Source organism: Trichomonas vaginalis, chromosome VI, assembly GCF_026262505.1.
Source record: "Trichomonas vaginalis G3 chromosome VI, whole genome shotgun sequence".
NCBI classification, from domain to species: Eukaryota; Parabasalia; order Trichomonadida; family Trichomonadidae; genus Trichomonas; species Trichomonas vaginalis.
In genome coordinates, this window is record NC_067208.1 from 5,820,403 (window position 1) to 5,840,596 (window position 20,194).

At 31.9% G+C, this 20,194-nt stretch overlaps 9 protein-coding genes and 1 non-coding gene across 10 annotated transcripts, besides 2 other annotated features; 4 read left to right on the forward strand and 6 right to left on the reverse strand.

Annotated features, from left to right (window-relative positions):
* The first annotated feature begins 185 nt into the window (after positions 1 to 185).
* Positions 186 to 1,280: a mobile genetic element.
* Positions 1,281 to 2,822: 1,542 nt separating this feature from the next.
* TVAGG3_0812320 (uncharacterized protein) lies at positions 2,823 to 3,399 on the forward strand (the record flags this gene model as incomplete). Its single annotated transcript, XM_001583500.2, has 1 exon — positions 2,841 to 3,236. The coding sequence occupies one exon, from the start codon at positions 2,841 to 2,843 to the stop codon at positions 3,234 to 3,236; it is 396 nt and encodes a 131-aa protein (XP_001583550.1).
* Positions 3,400 to 3,724: 325 nt separating this feature from the next.
* TVAGG3_0812330 (uncharacterized protein) lies at positions 3,725 to 4,696 on the reverse strand (the record flags this gene model as incomplete). Its single annotated transcript, XM_001583501.1, has 1 exon — positions 3,725 to 4,696. One exon carries the CDS (start codon positions 4,694 to 4,696, stop codon positions 3,725 to 3,727), a length of 972 nt encoding a protein of 323 aa, XP_001583551.1.
* A 388-nt stretch (positions 4,697 to 5,084) lies between these two features.
* Positions 5,085 to 6,001, forward strand: TVAGG3_0812340 (ribonuclease P subunit P29 family; the record flags this gene model as incomplete). Its single annotated transcript, XM_001583502.1, has 1 exon — positions 5,085 to 5,690. The coding sequence occupies one exon, from the start codon at positions 5,085 to 5,087 to the stop codon at positions 5,688 to 5,690; it is 606 nt and encodes a 201-aa protein (XP_001583552.1).
* A 152-nt stretch (positions 6,002 to 6,153) lies between these two features.
* Positions 6,154 to 7,959, reverse strand: TVAGG3_0812350 (U4 snRNA binding; the record flags this gene model as incomplete). The annotated part of the gene is made up of 1 exon (XM_001583503.1): positions 6,188 to 7,900. One exon carries the CDS (start codon positions 7,898 to 7,900, stop codon positions 6,188 to 6,190), a length of 1,713 nt encoding a protein of 570 aa, XP_001583553.1.
* Positions 7,960 to 8,161: 202 nt separating this feature from the next.
* On the reverse strand, positions 8,162 to 9,737 carry TVAGG3_0812360 (3-phosphoinositide-dependent protein kinase protein; the record flags this gene model as incomplete). The annotated part of the gene is made up of 1 exon (XM_001583504.1): positions 8,314 to 9,732. One exon carries the CDS (start codon positions 9,730 to 9,732, stop codon positions 8,314 to 8,316), a length of 1,419 nt encoding a protein of 472 aa, XP_001583554.1.
* Positions 9,738 to 10,149: 412 nt separating this feature from the next.
* On the reverse strand, positions 10,150 to 10,223 carry TVAGG3_0812370. The gene has a single exon. It is a non-coding gene; the product is annotated as a tRNA-Arg (tRNA).
* A 1,146-nt stretch (positions 10,224 to 11,369) lies between these two features.
* TVAGG3_0812380 (ATP binding) lies at positions 11,370 to 13,684 on the forward strand (the record flags this gene model as incomplete). The annotated part of the gene is made up of 1 exon (XM_001583505.1): positions 11,419 to 13,668. The coding sequence occupies one exon, from the start codon at positions 11,419 to 11,421 to the stop codon at positions 13,666 to 13,668; it is 2,250 nt and encodes a 749-aa protein (XP_001583555.1).
* A 469-nt stretch (positions 13,685 to 14,153) lies between these two features.
* Positions 14,154 to 14,183: a mobile genetic element.
* A 2,681-nt stretch (positions 14,184 to 16,864) lies between these two features.
* Positions 16,865 to 17,796, reverse strand: TVAGG3_0812400 (uncharacterized protein; the record flags this gene model as incomplete). Its single annotated transcript, XM_001583506.2, has 1 exon — positions 17,338 to 17,796. One exon carries the CDS (start codon positions 17,794 to 17,796, stop codon positions 17,338 to 17,340), a length of 459 nt encoding a protein of 152 aa, XP_001583556.1.
* A 796-nt stretch (positions 17,797 to 18,592) lies between these two features.
* On the forward strand, positions 18,593 to 19,213 carry TVAGG3_0812410 (spectrin binding; the record flags this gene model as incomplete). The annotated part of the gene is made up of 1 exon (XM_001583507.1): positions 18,593 to 19,213. One exon carries the CDS (start codon positions 18,593 to 18,595, stop codon positions 19,211 to 19,213), a length of 621 nt encoding a protein of 206 aa, XP_001583557.1.
* A 199-nt stretch (positions 19,214 to 19,412) lies between these two features.
* Positions 19,413 to 19,864, reverse strand: TVAGG3_0812420 (uncharacterized protein; the record flags this gene model as incomplete). Its single annotated transcript, XM_001583508.1, has 1 exon — positions 19,451 to 19,846. The coding sequence occupies one exon, from the start codon at positions 19,844 to 19,846 to the stop codon at positions 19,451 to 19,453; it is 396 nt and encodes a 131-aa protein (XP_001583558.1).
* Between the last annotated feature and the right edge of the window lie 330 nt (positions 19,865 to 20,194).

Below are 20,194 nucleotides of genomic sequence, written 5' to 3' on the forward strand. Positions count from 1 at the left end.
AATGCTTCCCATTCACACACTTCTTCTCTAATCATGATCTGACGTCTTTGAAGAGCATTAAAAATGAAATTGAGAGAAGAAAAAATCAGTAAAAAATTGAAAAGGAGGACGAAAAAGTAGTTTTCAACAAGTATAATTAATTTTCAGAGAAAGATATGTTTTCTCCTTTCTAAGAATTCATTAAGGGTCCACTGTAAGGCCAAATAAGGTCTATCGTCGTCCCAAAAATATTGCTCAAGATGGTGTTTTTACTAAGGCCCAAAACTTAAAAAAACACAAAAAAATTAACTTTACTCTTTTGAGATCCTTATCAGATGTGCAACAATTTGATGCAGTATTGCAATTCGAATCCGATTTTTTAATGTAGATGTACTCTAACATTCTTGAAAAAATGCAAAATGATATTAATTAAGCTTTTCATTTCTGTATCATACACGAAACAAAATCATTCATTATACTAAAATTTATCAAAGTTTGAATAATGAAAAAAATAATATCTAAATTTTTACATTGAGTCGTCTATTGATATGGTCAATATTAAATCGTTTAAAAATGGGCATTAGCCAGAATAATACCCACTAAAATACACTTTTTTTTTAAATTTTATCAATTTGTTTTGGTATATCTTTATGATAATGAATAAAATGCTTATCTTTCATAAGTCAATACATAATTTATGCTGAAACACAAAAAATAACACGAAAATTTTTGGCCAACATTTCAAAACTAAGGATAATGCTTTGAATATATAAACAATAATACTTTGTCTAGAGAATTAAATTTGTGCTATCCAATTGTCAATTCTTTGAATTTTTTATAAAATGCACGATATTCCGGCATTAGCCTCAATAAATATAAACTACATGCATCACAATATTAGGATGGAATGGCATTAAAGCGAATTTCCTAATTTCTTCTCAATTAAATTCCTAGAAAAACTTAGGAATTAATGATTGGAAATAGGTCAAAAAAATTCCTAATATAAAATTTATACTTAAATTAAAATCAAAATTCGAAAATATCTATTTTTCAAAACACGCATCCAGAAGCGAAAAAATTCGAAAAAATCATTTTCTTATAATACTTGCTGATTTTGCAATTTTTATGTGATTTGAAGTGATAGAATATATTATCATCTTACTAAAACATATACTTCATTGTTACATTCACAAAATATTAATCAGAACACTAGGAAAAGTGGATTTTCGAAAAAAGACGATAACGATTAATTGCAAATTGCCTCTCAATTTTGAGAGACTTTCAATTTTTACAGTGGACCCTTAAAATTTGAAAAGGAGAAACTGAAAATCTTCTGGTGATGTTTGTGAACGTTTTTATGGAACATCAACTTCTCCAAAACTTATCGCTGGGGAAAATGTTCGAGCAGCATCATCAGAAAACGCTTGCTTTATTTTTAACAGCATATTCATCACAATTACAATCAATAGCGCCATTTATTTTACTAATGCAAACAACAAATTTCTTAATTCTGAGTGTTCATTTACTAACTGCAGTAGTAATACCAATGGTGGATCTATCTACTTTAAGTGTGATAGTTCCATTGTCCAGCGCCGAACATGTGGCTTCAGATCAAAAACAAATAACGATGGACATCATTCATATGTTGAATTAGTTGATAAACCATATAATAAAAATTATCTTTATGAAAGTTCATTTTATGAATGCGGAAATTTAGAAAAACCTAGAACCAATTGTCTTAACTGTGGAAATATTGAAGTTAAAGCAATCAACACAAGTTTCTGTGAAGCAGAATATGATTCAGGAATATATATATTAAGATCAACAGGTCTAAGTAACGTAACATATTCATCATTTTGTAATACAACATCAACACGTTTAATTTTACAGATTGATATTGGTAACTATAATTTTAATTTTTGTAACGTTTTGAATAATGAACACAAACTAGATTCGCATGGAACACTCCATGCAATCAATTCAAATGTGCTTATTGAAAACTGTTCATTTCTTGGAAACACAGGACCAGGAGTAGAATTTTTTCAATTTGAATCTGGTTCAATTACAGTTAAGGATTCTTTCTGTGACAGAAATGATAAAACAAGAGGATACGTTACAAAAATTAAGGTTCAAAATAGATATTGTATTGCCCAGATTTCCCACTTTTCATCATATTTCTGTGAAGCAAAGTTTCCTATTTTAGCGAAAAAGAACTCTATTATCACAAAAGTTGAAATTGCTTATCATTATTCATATCATTTCATTTCTTCTCTTTGTATTGTTTTACTAAACTCATAAGCATAAGTTTATTCTGTCATAAATTCGGTCAGATTATGAAATATACTGAAGCTCATCCCTCTGAAATTAATAGTAATTTATTTTGATATTTCGGTTAAGTGTCTCGAAAGTTCTATTATCACTGGTCTATTATGCAACATAAAACTTCCACATTCCTTGGCTTCCTTGTTAAAAAGAATATTTTTACCCCGGAAAAATTGGCAAAATTATTATATTTATAAAATCTAAATCGTCTCGACAAGACTACAGCGTTGAACACACAAGCAACTATGCTTTAATCTTATTAGAATGAAAAATGCATCATATAGGATTGAAGTTTTGATGAATTCTTCAAAAGAATATTCAAACTCGGTCCTCAATCAGGCAAATTGAACCTTATCATGATGATCAACTCTGACATATAAATTCGCTCGAAATGCAATAGAATCATCATCAAGCACATCGAATTTCTAATATATCAGATTAATGAATGGGTGAGAATCTATTTTTAATATCATATCAATTAAAATTTTATGTCTCTCAATTCTGTCTATTGAAGCGAGGAAAAAAAAACAGAATCAAAAATGAGTGCAAAAGAAGCACTAAAGCCAAAAGTTGGTTCTACAAAGAAGGAAGAGAAGCGCAAACAGAAGAAAGAGAAACTTACCCAAGAATTAGCAGCTAAAGAAGAAGCTAAAGCCGAGATGCGGAAACAAGAAGAGCTTGAAAAGAAGCAAGCTCAGGTTGAGCAAGTTCCCGAAGCACAAGCTACTATGGGCTCTGCATTTGCCGAGTTAGTTACTAAAATTGCATTAGAAGGTAGCCAGAAAGAAGCAGATCCACGTCGTTCACAAAAGAAGAGCAAACATAATGCTATCCAAAATGCAAAAGCCATGATTGCAAGTGCAGCATTCCAGTCTAACCCAGAAATGGCCTTTTCAGTAATCAACGCACAATTACAACACAAAATTCCGAAATAAATAGAGTATAGATGTATTTTCTTTATGTTACATGCCTAATATTTTTAAAATATGAATAAAAATATTGAATCTTCATATAAATTTTTTGATATATTGATTATTTTGCCATAATAATTGACAAATGCAATTACTGTTAATAATTAAATAATAAAAAATTTATTTTCATGAATCTATTAATTATTTTTCATCCTGATTTACATTCATTTTCAATACAATCATCATCCTTGAATTTTATATATAAATATTATCACCATGGAATACAAGGAGCTTTACAATCTCGATACAGATAATAATGCATGCATAATAGGAGAATATCCATAATAATCTGTGATGTCAATTTATTTATGGAATTATGTTTCTATAGATTTCATTTAACTCATTTGATATTGATATAAGTTAATAAAAAATCCATTTCATAAAAAGAATAGAAGATCTGGACAAAAATAACATGGATAATTTAAGTATCGAGCTGATAAGCTCACTTTGGCTTAGAAGTTATTTTTTTGACATTCATTTGAATTCAATATTGCATCACGATCAGAGCATGATAATCTATTAAAAATATGGCAAAATGAATATATTTCAAACTTTTGCATATTTTGAAGATCTGATTCCGAGAGAAAATTGCAAACATGCTGATAATCACTTTCATTCAATTTTCTAAAGTGAACAAGATTATAAATAAATTCAACAGGTGATAACATATATGGTCTTTGCTTAAAGTCAGCGTAATGTTTGCTTAAATCCTTGAAAAATCCATTATATAGTTCGTTTTTATCTGCAAATGTGTTAATAAAGTTGAATAATGTACTCATTAATGTTGATGCTTCCATGCATCTATCAATAAGTCTGAATAAATATGTTTTATCTGCTGTTACTGGATAATTGTATTTTCTAAGCTCTGTGAGTGCTGATATCATGATAAATATGATCAATTGATTGTTATTGTTTTCACAGTATTCTGATAATTCTAAAATTACTTTTTTCGAACGTTCAACTAGATTTGTCCGATTGATTTCATCTATTATTGATTCGCGTGTGGAGTTATCACGCAGAAATTCCACAATTTGATTATATTGCTCCATGATTTCATTTTTATTTTTCAAAGGTTCATTAAGTAATGTAAATGTATCTTTCAAAAATGATTTCATCGAAGTCTGATGGATTGGAGTGTCAACAACACGTCTTTTGAACTTTGGCATTAAAAAAAATAAAATTCTAATGATTATTCCAATGATTATTAAGTATTTGACAATTGTATCTAAGTGTCTTTGATTCGATTTGTATTTTTTAATGTAATCTACCCCATCAGATGATTCTTCATGTTTAATCTCTGATTCATCTTCGTCTTTTATATCATCAAAGTCAATTTCTTCTGTCACGTTATCATCTTCGTGTGTTTCGCTTTCATTGCCTATGGTTGGGTTGTCTGGATTAACAGGATTTTTGCTGACAATCATTGAAAACTCTCCGAAATTTTTATAAAATCTTATGTCAGTAAAGATTATAGTGTGGTAATAATGAAATATTTCAATACATAATTGTATAAAATCATAAAGATTTCTCAAGTTCGTGCTTCAATCCAGTATTTCGATGAAGAAATTCTTCAAACAAACGATTGAATATGTAAAGTATATTCCTATCTGCATATTTTGTGCAATATCTGGCATATCATATACTCACTGATGAAAATTCAATAGGATTTGAATCAAATATCGAACAAATATATTATTTTGGAATTGTTGTGAGGTATTTTGATTTATTTCTTATGTTATATCACATATCATGTTATAAACATGAAATTGATTTATTAAATTTTTTGTGTCAGTTTTTTGTCAATTTTTTTCGATGTCTGTTGACCGTGGAATTGATTATATCTTATCAAGAACTCACAAAACAAATATAACTGGATTGAAAGATTTACCGAAGCTTGTTCAACAGTTCATTCCGTTGGATCATTTATCCACAAGCAAAACAAAATTAGATGTTATTGAGCAGAGAAAAATAAACAGAAATGAAAGGAAGCATTCTACTTGGAAGAATCTTTCAACACGCAAATTCAGAAAGCAAAACTTTAAATACGATAAAAGTAAAATAACATACGCAATGATTGAGCCTATTTCTAAACTATGGCATGACTATGCAGAAAGGGTAGGCGGAAATGAGCAAAGTGTCACTAAAATGGACCTCCATGGAGCTCCAATCACTGTAGTTGCATCAAGAGATCCAAATCTTATTGGTTTTGAAGGTTTGATAGTTAAAGAATCTGCTGGTGCAATTATAGTTGTATCCAGTGATAATAAAGTAAAGCAAATCAATAAAAATCACACTTTGATTTGTCTTCATCATCCAAAACAGAATTACGAGATTAATTTATCAGCAATCCGCTGCCGTCCATTCCACCGTCCAACAAAGAAGTATAAGATGCGTACTCCAATTGATTTACCATTTTAATTTTTATATTTTATTTGTAATAGCATTTGTAATTATAATGTTTGATTGTAAAAAATAGAGTTTAAATAAATTACCTCAATATTTTTTATTTATCTCAAATATACCATAAATCAAGAAATAAATTTTTTTGTTGAAGCTTTCTTATGGTTCTTGAATATAATTAGAGTATTTTGAATGTAATATATTTCATCTTGTTTACTTTTTGGATCGTTTTATCCTTCATAGTTTCAAGAAATTCATTGTAATATGATTGTTTTACATTTTCATATCTGAATGATCATCATTGATCCTACAATTTTCATCATCATATCTGTATTCAATAATTTTTTAATTATCATATGATGCAAAATGAAGATCAATGTATTCCTTGGCATATTGTAAAAGTATTTCATTATGAAAGATTTGTGTATGTAGAATATAGAAATTGATGAAATTAAAATGAGATAAAACAATAAGAGACTTAATTTTTAACAAAATAATAAAAAAAAGAATAAAAATTAATTCATTGTGCAAACAGCGACATTTCCATCCATACAGCCGCAGACAACCAAATCGCAGTCGTTATTAGCTGCAATTGTCTCGCAAGGAGCGTCGAAAGAAGCCATTGCCCAAGTAGATTTCTCCTGGTCGTTGAGGAAAACCATTGCCTTTCCATCATTGCAAGCACCGAAAATGAATGATCCAGACATATCGAATCCGCATGCGTTAATGCATGAAGTATATTTCGTCTCGAAAGCAACATCCATGTTTCTTATATCCCAAACTTTGACACCGCCAGCGCCATCAACTGAAGCAATATATTTGCCATTTAATGACGGCGCGACACCGAAAACAGTGCTTGTATGGCCAAGACCTCTGTTTATCATTGCTGCCTGTCTGGCATCCCATAATCCGACGACGTGTTCAGCATCTCCTGTCACGAAAGTGTTAGAGAAAGGAAGCCATCGAACAACGTTTACATCTCTTTCTCCTTGATGGACAATAGAGAGCTGCTGGCCGCCCTGCATATCCCAGAGCCTGATCGTTGAGTCCATGCCACATGTTGCAAGAACTCTGCCTCCTGAGTGGAAATCAGCTGACCAAACAACATCTGTGTGGCCTTGGAGAACAAGCGAACACTTTGAGGACAAAAAGTCCCAAACGCGGGCTGTTCCATCGGCAGATGTTGTTGCTATGTGGGCGCCACGTGGATGGAAGGCAAGTGAAGTGATGTATTTGGTATGACCACGACCAGATATGAGGAGTTCGTTATTATCGGCGTTCCAAAGATGCCAGACGGCGTCATCACCTGCTGTTGCATAGACTTTGCGCTTTGGATGGACGGCAACTGCTGAAACTGGGCAGTCGTGAGCTTTATGAACAACACGATGAGTAAGTTGGTCGAGCTTTGGTTTTCCAACATCGACGTATGGATTGAGACCTTCTTTTTGTGGAAGGACTTGCGTAATTTGGATTTTCGGTGGTTGTTGGGCTTCTTGTTCTTCTTTTGATTTCTTTGCCGTCTTTGGAGTCTTCGGTTCTGGCTTTGGTTGAGCTGCAAGAAGACGCTCGTGCATTTGACGAAGTCTTTGCACTTCAAGCTCAAGTAACATGCGATCTTTGTCAGCTGCTTCGATTTTACTGTTAAGATCGTCGAGTGTAGGCATTTTCTTGTTTGTTTGATTTAATACACCACGAATTGCTTCCAATGTTGCATGTTTTTCATATCCAACACGCATATGATTAAGTTTGTAGTTATCACGATCAACTTTAAGTTTTGACCATGTCTTTTGTACACGTGTAGCTGTTTCTTGCATTCTGCGTACTTCAGACTCGAGTTTGCGAAGTTTTTGATCAGCATTATAATATTCAATGTAACGTAATGGAACTTTACCTATTTTAGAACGGTCTAATCTGCCTGTTGCTTCAAGTTTATACCATTCTGCTTGAAAAGTATTCAATGTTTCATGTAAACGTTTTTGTGTGAGAAAAGCGCGGACAAAGCTATCACAATTTTCGATAAGATTGTTGGATGGATCTTCGACTACTGTTTCTTCATTTTGCTTTGCATTAGCGGCTGTATGAGATTTCGCATTTCTCAGTAATATTTCGAGTGTTTCGTCATCATCAGCATCGGAATCATCGCTGAGTAAAAGCTTCTCATAGTTCATTTCATCTTCCTCTTCTGGATAATCTATGGTGCCGATAACCTCTATTTCGTTGTCGGACATTTATTATAACGAACAAAAAAAAAATTCTATATCGTTCTATGAATGATTTGGTATAAAACATTTTTATTTGATTTTCCTAAATATTATCCATTAAAAACATTATTTATTGACTTAAAATATGATTATTCTATTAATTATTTTTTCATAAAAATAAATTTGATAAATTCAAGATTATTTATATTGTATTTGCATGGAGAAATTTCCGCGAATATAATACTCTATGCAATTTATCGAAATGATAAAAATTGCGAGATAGAAACTATGGAATTCGTTGGTTTGAGATGATTTATTATAACACTATGTATGTCATTAAGCAATATAACTAAATGTTGATAAATCACTTGTTGAAGTTCCTTTTTGTTTAAAAAAAATTGAAATATGAGTACATTCATAACCTTTAATATAAAAAATCCTCAAATCTTAGCAACAACTTCCTCTATAACCTTCTTCCATTGATTGATATCGCAGTCCTCGGAGATTAGGTTATAAGTTCTCTCCGGAATGATAATGTTCCATTTCGTTTTAGATACGATCTTAACTTCCAATTCCTTGCAGATTGTAATTGATCCTTTGATCTTATTCTCCTTAAGATCGACGTAGAACAATCTTGGTCTGTCTGTAAGGATAAGTCTTCTATTTTTGACGGATAAGAAGACTCTCTTTTGGATATCTCCTTCGTATATAATGTGTTCGCCAGAGAGAAGGAACTGTTCCATGTGGCTCTTCTTTTGGAAGACTGGTTCTTCCTCTTGGACTGGTTTCTCTTCTTGTACTGGCTTTTCCTCCTTAACAGGCTCCTCTTCGCGCTCTACAAGTGGAGCAAATTTAGGAGGTGGTGTAAGTGGAAGAGAATCCCAATCTATGCCGGCGAAAAATGGATGATCGCGAATCGGCTTGTAATCTTCGTCGTAGGTTTCGTGACCAAGACGTTCCGTAGGGTCGAGCTTCAAGAGCTTTTCGATAAGATCCTTTGCGTCCTCTGGAACGAAATCTGGAACTTTGAAATCGTTGGATTCGATACGTTGGAATGTTGCGTATGAAGATTCTGTATGGAATGGTCCTTCGCCAGTTAATAATGCATATACAATGCATCCGTAAGACCAAAGATCGGATGAAGGGGTGATGGGCGTTTCCTTGAGGGTTTCTGGTGAAACATAGTCAGCGCTTCCTACGAAAGAGCCGCGTTCGGAGCGGAATTCCTGATCTGGGCCGAATATCTTGGCAGTACCAAAATCTGTAATTTTAACACGATTCTCGCTGTCAAGAAGGATGTTTTCTGGCTTGAGATCACGATGCATGATTCTCTTTTTATGCATATGTGCAATAGCAAGAAGAACTTGTCCTAAAAGAACTTTTGCAGCAGGAATGCAGAGTGTGTGGTACTCAGCGATAACCTTCTGGAGGTCGCCATTAGGAGCAAGCTCGACAACGTAGAAGAGGTTGCCGGGATCTTGGAATGTCAAGTATAATTTTACAATGTTTGGATGATTGAGTTTCGTCATTGCATCTCTCTCGATTGTAACATAATTCATCTTCTTTTCACGCATGATGTGGCTTTTAAGCAAAACTTTCATTGCATAATGTTTTAATGTTTCCTTATCTTCGACTTCTAAGACTTGACCGAATGCGCCTTGACCAATAACCTGGCCGAGATTGAAATCATCTTTTCTCTTTTGTCTCGGCTTAGGTTTTTCGGCTGGTTTTTGCTCTGCTGGGGCTGCGGCTGGAGCTGGAGTTGGCTCTTTTGGAGCTTCTTCTGGTGTTTCGTGTACCTCTGGTTTTGGAGACTCATCTGAATCTGAAGGTACGCCTGACGAGCTCGAATCACTCATTTACAAACGGTTGTTCTCAATTTGATGTAAACTATAGACTTTTTTTCTGGAACTAACTTTTCTAAAATATGCTCTGTGATATATTGAGATCAATGATATAAAATCCGATTAAATTCAAAATTTGCCATGTTGGTTGATCAGGCAATTTTTTGCAAGAGAATATGAATTTTGATTTATTATCAGATCACTTCCATATTACGTCAAAATGGCTCATTTTATTTGTCACTTTTCGTTTCGAAAAATTGACAGAGTATTCATTTCCGAAGATTTCCTAAATGAAAGCCGTTTTCGACTATGAAGTTTTCTTTCATAGTTCTTCAATTTTATATGATATGGGCATTGTTGGTGCTGCAATATAGATTTGAAATTAGAAAAAAATTCTCTTCATCTCATAGATGTGAATAAAAAAGGAAAAAACGCGCCGTCCAGGACTTGAACCTGGACTCTACTGCTCCGTAGGCAGTCGCCTTATCCAATTGGGCCAACGGCGCTTCACATTTACCCTACCTAATTTTTTATTTATTACAAGCTTAAGAAACTCTATAGAAAGAATTTTTTATAAATCAAGATATCAAATTTTTGGATAATTCCGAAATTAAATGTTTCCTTTTTGAAGCAATAAAATCAAGTTTTCCGTATATCTTGAGCATTCTGATTCAAAAATGCTTTCAAATCAAGCCTATGGTCTTCATATTTCATATTTTGCTACATACTCATTAACATTTGTGAAATTTTTCATGTCTTTTCAATATGATTTTGTTTGCATGAAATATGATTTTGCTTCTATATTGACATATTTAGAATATAATAATAGTTCACCAAATACAAATTGCAGTCATCGATTTAGAATCAAAGAAAACCTCTGTATTCCAATATTATTTTGAAATTATTAAGAAAATAACCTTAATATTCCAAAAAAAATTCAAAATTGTAAAAATTATTTTGAAATTCAATGAGTTTGTATTGACATCTCCTATTTTCTAAAAAATTTGGAAAAAATTACCTTGGAGAATATCCTTCTAGAAGGTCAAGGCAATAGCTGTCCAGCAAAAATGACGTGAAAAATTTCAATTTTGATATTCATTTTCATCATTTACCCATCATAGATGACCGATATGTGACAGAATCAGATGAAATTACATTTAAACATGTTTCAACATAATATCAATTGTTTTTTCAAAATTCCATAATATCCAACAATTTTATAAACTATCATACACATGAATAAATGTTACAATCTTATACTAAGCAAAATTTCTTAAATATATGCGAATACAGCGATTATTTACCGAATTCTAAAATGCAATTTCCACAGGAATCCTTAATGATGCATATTTTCTATGTACATCATCAAATAGAGTATTTTCTCAAAAGATCTACTAAAAACATCTTATGAAATAAACAATTTACTGTATAATCATATAATCTTGCTCTTTTTGAGCTTCACTATTCATTTTATTCTCACTGTACATTATAGTATCATTTTTATGAGAATCATACCCTATATTTCGAAATTATTCTAAAATCGTTCTTTGAGTTCATACAATCTATTGCTATACTCTACAAACTGAGTCTAAAATTTACAATTTTGGTCGATACATTTGATATTGAGGTTCAGTTTCTTATGAGGTGAATGGATTTTCAATATCAGATTATATTTGAATTGAAAATAATCGCTTCATCAAAATGTTTCTTTGTTTACTAGTTCTTTCATCATCTGTTATATATTCACTTGATTTTGGTAGCAAGTTTGTTAGACTTGCCAAGCAAAAACCAGGCAGGCAAGTTGAAATTGTTACAAATGATCAAAGTTCTAGACATACACCGAATTATTTAGCTTACATTTCAGATTCAGATGAGCCAAACTTAACAGGCATCGAGTGGGTTGTTGGTGTTGATGCTGAACGTGCAATTCGTAAAAATCCATCGCATGGAGTTCATAATCCATTTAATTACTTAAACAATCCAAAGGATTACCCACTCAAGAATATCACACCTACAGAAGGCATAGCCATTGCACTTACAACATACTTGAAATCTTTTAAGCGCAAAAATGACAAAATTATAATCACAGTTCCAACAGTATTTTCACCTCATGCTCGCCGCAACTTAATGAATGCGTTCAAATTAATCGGTATTAGTACTGCTCAAATCATAAATTCCAACTCTGCTCTTGCTGCTCTTTATGCAGTTGAAAAACTACCTATTTCAGACAATGTTACTAAGACAGTCTTATTTATTGATAGTGGTGCTATCCAAACAGAACTTTCTCTCTTCAAATTCGTCAGAACAAACAAATCAGTTGAAATTACACTCCAAGATTACAGATTTACAGACGAAATCGGCGGTGATTACATCGACGACATACTTTTCAACTGGACTCTTACAAAACTGAAAAGACCTGCTTTAGAAGTAGAATATCCTGCAATTCGTCGTTCAGTTATCAAAGCGAAAGAGCGCTTAGCTGCTGGTTCTTCAACAGTTATTGACGTTACTGAGGACTTTGGCCAGCAAATTACATTAACAAACGATGATGTAAACACAATGTGCGCAGAAATGATCAACAAGTTCGAAAAACTCATCGAAAACATTACAGCAGATGAAGTAGAGCTTATTGGTGGCTGCACACGTCTTCCTTCCCTTTCAGATCCGATCAAGAGAACATTCGGTGAATCAGCTCATCGTTCACTCAATTCCGATGAAGCCGTTGCACTTGGTGCTGTCTATTTCGGAGGTATACAAAGCGGTTTGATCAATGGAGCTGTTTTACATTTCATCAGACCATCATTGTACGGAATGACCTTCGAAACAGGTGGTAAAGACATCGTAGTATTTAGTCCTGGCGATCTGATCGAGCGAAAGATTGTAAAGATAAGGAAATTCACTGATTTCAACGTCACCCTCAAAATTACAAGAGATCCAACTAAATTCCCAAGGATCAAAACATCTCTTGTCCCAACAAAAGACGAAGTCTACGCTGATATACAGCTCGTAAACCTCTCTAAGTTCACTAGATCAATTACCAGTCAAATTGATAAGTCTACAAAACCGTTTTTATCGTTCATGTTTGATGTAAGTCAAACTTTAGACAGTTTAGATTACATTTCAGCCGCATTAACAGCTAATGTGACTGTAAACATGACAATAGAAAACGAATCAATAAATCAAGTCTCCCAAACATCATGGAAACTTGCAACAGAGGTCACGTACAGGGATTCTGAGATGGACTTCAACTCCAGCAAGACTCTTCTTGACGGAATTCGAGGTTACAGACGATCAATTGCAAATCACAGAAAAGCTTTCAATGATTTGATGAATTTCATCATTGATATGAACGAAAAGCTCAACTACAACCAAGATATGATCGAAGTAACTACAGAAGAAGAAAGACAAGTAATAAAAGAATTATTATCCAGAGAAAGACAAACAGTTGACCTCCAAGGACAACACGTATCTGCCGAAGACCTTGAAAAGAGAAAGAATTTGATCAAAGAAACGATTGGCTCCACTTTGACAAAATTTGATGAATTTTCAAGGCGTCCAAGAGCAGTAGCTGACTTACAGAAGGTAATTGCCAAAGCGGAGAAAGCATTGGATACGGCTACAACAGATAACGACACAATTAATGAAGTTATTGAGTATATTAATGGCTCCAAATCATTAATTGATGATATCGCGCAGATGGACAACAAAACAGTTCCAACAATCACTGTAAAGAAGATTAACCAGAGGAGAACTAACTTGGCCATGAAAATAACCAATTTAAGGTCTCCTCCAAGAAAACCGAAGCAAAAATACTTCGAAAAAGATCCTTCTGCTTACGCCGTACAACTGGAATATAAGAAGAACCAGACAAGCATTGATGAACATACTTTAAAGGATAATGAAACTGTTACTGAAGAAATTGATCAAAAGGAAGACAACAAAGAATTGTAAATTATTTTATTTTTATTTTTTTTTTATAACTTTTTTCTTATCTACATTTACAACTTTCTTGGATGCTCTCATAAGATCAATATATCTGTACTGTAATAGCAAAAAATGTATAGCATCTATATTAGGTATTATATAGTTATTTATAAAAACTTTTTTAAGTGTGCGCTTTTTGACATTTTCTCAATTTTTTTTTGACAAATTTAACTTTATGAAAATCTCAATTTTAATCAGAACAAGTTTTTAGTGAAGTAGATATTAATCAAGCGCTTAAATCCTTATAATTCCTTTCACAATCTTCCACGCTAGTTGTCAGATGGACATAAGTGCATTCTTAAAAGAAATACATATCCCATCAATATCGCGTTTAAAAAAGATATTCCAACTATATTATATAGACTAACATACAAACAGTTTATTGACACTTAAAAGCTTGCGAAGTTCATTCTAAAATAAACTTCAAAACTCTATATAAACATCAATATTATGAGTAGGTGACAAAAGTGCATACTCTTAAACAACCGTCGGATTTCCGGGTGAAATCGTGACACACTTTCGTCTTTCGTAGGCAGTGGTGGTTGTTACAAAAGGTAACTTCGAATGTAGCGTGAAATCTGCAAAAAAAATTCTGAAATTTGAATGGAGAACACAAAAATTGAATAGTTTACGTCAATAAAAAAGAGAAAAATGAAGCCAATGTGTCTCGAACCTAGGACTTAGAGCAGCAATCCCACTGTTTATCCCATTACACTACATGCATCTCTCACCTCAGTGAATGAGATCAACTATATGATAACTTTTTCCCCATTATATTCTTGTGGAAAAGTGACAAATAGCAACTTTGACCCTCTCTCCAAACAGTTTATTGACACTTAAAAGCTTGCGAAGTTCATTCTAAAATAAACTTCAAAACTCTATATAAACATCAATATTATTTTTAATCTGATATATAAATATTCATGTATAGATTATCAAAGAATAAGTATTTTTGCTACGATTTGTTTTAATAATAGTTTTTATAATGCAATTGGTAGAGGAGAATCACCTTTGTGAACATTTGTATAATATCTGAATTGAATTTTTTTAAGACTTATCATTCATTTATATCAAATATCAACATATTTAGAAGCAATCTATCAATAATTTGTTCATTAGACAATCGCAAAAAGTTAATATAATTATTGCTATAGTAAAGAAAGATTAAATACATTCTTCATCTTAATTTCCAGTGATTCATAATATTTAGAAAATTCAATAATAAAATGAAACAAAATATATCATTTTTCAATAAGCGCTGGTTTGAAATTGGGAACATAATCAATAAATGAGATGAATTCTTTCGGCTTTGGAAAGTATCCATGAATGGATGCATAAACTCCAACTTCAATTGCTTGAATTGCAAGATCAACATCAATATCAATGTTATTAAAGTGATATTGGTAATGAAAAAATAAACTACTTTCACATGAACAGATAAAATTGAGCAGATGACTGAAAAATCAAACATTTCGTTACTGGCTAAGGTCGCCAAAAAAAGTGCGGAAATTAAAAACCGCAGTTTGAGTACTTTCTGAGAGTCTGTTTGTCAGAAAGTATACATTTGTAAACTTTCTGACACTAAAATTTTTTTAGTCCTTTCAAAGTTTTTGACAATGTCAAAAAGTATACATCAGGGCTCTCAATTTTCCTCTCAAACGGCGGTTTTTTAAAAACGCTCATTTTTTCATCGACCTTATAATTACAACCGAATTAGGATTCATGAAAATTGTTTTAACTGCATTACTTCCTGTTGGTAATAAAACACATTTGATTGTAGGGTAAAATTTCGCATATGATTCGATTGTCCCTAGTTTATCTTCAATTTCTTCAAATTCTACTTCCTTTATATTGTTTTTGATAGCAATCATAAGTGCTTTGACATTAGTTATATGTCTACGACTATTTAAATCTCTATTTATTACTACATATTTCGTTGGTTTAATATTTAATGCTTTAAAATAAATTCTTAACGTGTCAACTAATTTTTGTAATGGCACTCCAAAATGCATAAGATATGGTCTTCCTTCTACAGCAACAGCAAGTCTATTAGCATGTATCCATGTGTTGTTTGTAAGATAAATGTATTTCCTTACTCCAATGGCTTTCAGAACATCTTCTCCAAATTTTCTTGTTTGCTCTGATAAAATAACAATGCAATCTTCTAAAAAATCTTCAGGAACTAATATCAAAGGAGAGAGACAATCGTCTATGAAATGTCCGAAATTATACATCCATATATGACCAAAAACACATGCTTTGTCGCATTCAAAAACGACTGGGCCTTCATGGTATTAGCGTATATAATGTAACCCTGAATCATATGGAGGTCTTATTACATAATTATTTATTACAAATTCTCCGAATTGATTTGCATACGCATCTTTGTATATTGCTATTTTGCCTTTGAAATCGGTTACAATATCTAGAGTCTGTTTTGTTTTGTATAATGGAATAATGCTCAGATTTGAAAAGTACTTTTTGTATGGCAAATTTTGGGAGTTTTTCAAAAAACCAAAAAAATTACCAATAGGAGGGGCTTCGTAGAATAAATGAAGAGGAATCAATTGATCTAAATATTCCGGGAATAATCCTTCTTTTACACCTTGAATTTTTAGTATGTTACTAGAATCAGGATTAGCGATTTTAAATTTATCAAGACATTCAATGAAAAGTTGTTTTGCCTTTATCGTTAAAGTAAAAATTGGATCCCATGATTGTGATGTACTCAAATAATAAAAAATTATTATAAGCGAGATGAATAAAGTTCTTATCTCATATCTCATATTAAAAGTGGAGGATGTTTTATTGTCGTCTGGAAAAAGTGACAAATTATTATTGTCGTCTAAAAAGGTGACAAATTATTATTGTCGTCTGGAAAAGTGACAAAATTATCATTGTCGTCTAAAAAATAGATTTTTCAAGCATGTTTCGGTACCTAAATAAAGGAAGAACATCAATTCCATCTATGTATATAGTATGCAAACACGCATGATATATGGAGTAGCTCTTTATCTGGCTAAAAATCCTATTATTTGAAAATTCGCATTGTCGTCTAAAACCGCCAGACGACAATAATAATACCCCTTAAAAGTGACAAGTTCGATTTATTACGGACGCGAATCAACCTTGTATATCTGTATAAAAAGCTTGTTGCTTTTAAATTCATTAGCCATCACTAATTTAATTATTGAGTGTATACAGTATAAATGCTAATGTCTAGAAAAGAATATAATTTTATGAAGTGGGCATCGTAGATTTGAGAAATCTCTATAATACATTGCAGAAAGACATCGATTTAACCATGTCGTGGTACGGTTTTGCTATAATCAAAACTGATGACTATGCTATTATATAATTTGAATCCATTTGTGAGTCTGTAGTTTAATAAATCTTGTTTTGAATTGAATAATTGATTAAATAGTGGTAACAAGTTAATGAGTAGCCTTTGTAACTTTAGAATGAATACAATACGATGTGATATTTCTCAAGATATTAAACATATGAAAAGGAAATTTCATTTATTAAGATGGAAAAGTCTATGAAATATTAATGAATTGATTTGAATGTTTGCAAAAATAAGCGATCAAATAAGATAGTGTTACGAACATATATTTTAAAAAATACAAAACAAAATTAAATAACCATTGTCTCATTTTCAAGCTTTGAATCCAAAACTTGATGAAGTTGATTCTCGATGATGGCATCTTGGGTGGTTTCAGCGGCATCGTCTTCTGGATCTTTGTAGAACATAAAGATACCAATTGCAATAATAATGCAAAGGCTGAGAACAGAATAGAAGATAATCATCGGGGTTGAAACGAGTTGTTGTTTAATTTCTTCAGCGATACTGTTCGAATTTTCAGAATCAGTTGGGAATTCCATAGGAATATTTGCTCCCTGAAGAGCAGAGAGTTTACGGAATTTAGTAATAGATGGTTTTGGAGTTTGAGTATTTAGAGGTTTTCCAAATGCTTTATTTTGAGACAAAGCGACCTTCTGACCTTCTACTGCATTACTTTGGGTATTTCTTGCTCTGAAGTTAAATGGATACTGGACACTAGCCGCGGCTAAAATTAGAGCGGGAAGAAGCATTAAAAATTGACTGTCACTTTTCCGTCATGTTCATTCTTTTTACAACTTTTTTTAATTCCATTTTTTAAAAATATATTGACATGAAAATCGATAGTCTAAATATCACTATATCTCATCACATCAATTTTTTTGTCAAAATTATAAATAATTCGTTAACCATGTATCAAAGACTTATGAAACAATGTAGAGATTATAACGATACTTTCATTTCATTATATAGGCTAAACACATGCAATGAAGAAGAGATCAACAAAATTTATAAAGATATCAAATTCAATTTGATTGAAACAAACTACTTTTCTCAATACAAGATGATCAATATAATTTTGAAGAAATGCCTTGCCAATGGGCGATATTTAAAGTCTTATTGCTCCATTATGTTCAAAATTTATCAGGATTATCAAACAAATATAACTAAAAAATTTCCAATATATTTTAATTACTTGATGTTTGAAGAATATGGGATTGTTTTTCAGGATGTGAATAAGAAAAGTTACGAAGAATTTTATAAATTAAAGGGAAATCAAGTAGAAAACAAAATCGAGGAAGCAATAAGGGGTGATGACATCATGTTGTTTATTGAAATCACAGAATGGAACGGTTTTGATAAGGATATGCGTATTCATTACTTAAATCGATCACGAGTTTCTTTTTCGACATTGCTCGAGCTGTGTTGCCTTTATGGATCTGTTCGTTGCTTTAAATTTTTAAGATCAAAATTTAACTCAGAAATCACCGAAAAATGTCTTAATTATTCATTTTTAAGTGGAATCCCGGGCATCCTGATGAAAAAACAATGAAATATGCTATTATTTCGCATAATATTGACTTTGTTACTTATTTGCTATACGAACACAATATTAAAATTAATTTAATGTGGTGCTGTATATACAATAATCTTCAAGCATTCTTAGTTTACTTAGATCAAACCAATGATTTAAACATGTGCTTTATTTATTCACCTTTATTTAATAGAATTTCAATTTGCAAATATCTTATTAAGCACGGTGCAGATATCAATTCAGATTACATTGGATCAACTGCACTTTATTATGCAGTGAAAACAAATAGCAAAAATATTGTAGAATTTCTTATTGCTAATCATGCAAAAATTGACATCATAGATTTTGATGGATATACTCCTCTTATGCATGCAATAATAAAAAATAATATCGAGATTGTAAAGCTACATATATTGCATGGCGCTAATATTTATAGGCATAATTCAAGGGGGAATGATTGCTTTCAAGTAGCCAAATATCATCAGAGAACTGAAATAATATGTCTTCTTCATATACTTGATTCTGAATTTAAAAACAAACAAAAAGCAAAACAGGAATATGAAAACAATAAAAAAATGCTGATAATACTTGTTATCACATTCCTTTCTATTCTTTTCCTTTACTTGATAAGATGAGATATACGCATTACCTCTTTCCGGCTTGTCGTAATGAAAATTTTGGTAATTCAGAAAGAAAAATTTACTTCATGATACTACAATCTTTATTATTTAATTTTTAACAGTAATCAGATTCATTAATTATTATGGCAAAATAACATATGCATTAAATAATTTATATGAAGATTCAATATTTTTATTCATATTTTAAAAATATTAGGCATGTAGCATAAAGAAAATACATCTATACTCTATTTATTTCGGAATTTTGTGTTGTAATTGAGCGTTGATTACTGAAAAGGCCATTTCTGGATTAGACTGGAATGCTGCACTTGCAATCATGGCTTTTGCATTTTGGATAGCATTATGTTTGCTCTTCTTTTGTGAACGACGTGGATCTGCTTCTTTCTGGCTACCTTCTAATGCAATTTTAGTAACTAACTCGGCAAATGCAGAACCCATAGTAGCTTGTGCTTCGGGAACTTGCTCAACCTGAGCTTGCTTCTTTTCAAGCTCTTCTTGTTTCCGCATCTCGGCTTTAGCTTCTTCTTTAGCTGCTAATTCTTGGGTAAGTTTCTCTTTCTTCTGTTTGCGCTTCTCTTCCTTCTTTGTAGAACCAACTTTTGGCTTTAGTGCTTCTTTTGCACTCATTTTTGATTCTGTTTTTTTTTTCCCTCGCTTCAATAGACAGAATTGAGAGACATAAAATTTTAATTGATATGATATTAAAAATAGATTCTCACCCATTCATTAATCTGATATATTAGAAATTCGATGTGCTTGATGATGATTCTATTGCATTTTGAACGAATTTATATGTCAGAGTTGATCATCATGATAAGGTTCAATTTGCCTGATTGAGGACCGAGTTTGAATATTCTTTTGAAGAATTCATCAAAACTTCAATCCTATATGATGCATTTTTCATTCTAATAAGATTAAAGCATAGTTGCTTGTGTATTCAATGCTGTAATCTTGATGAGACGATTTAGATTTTAT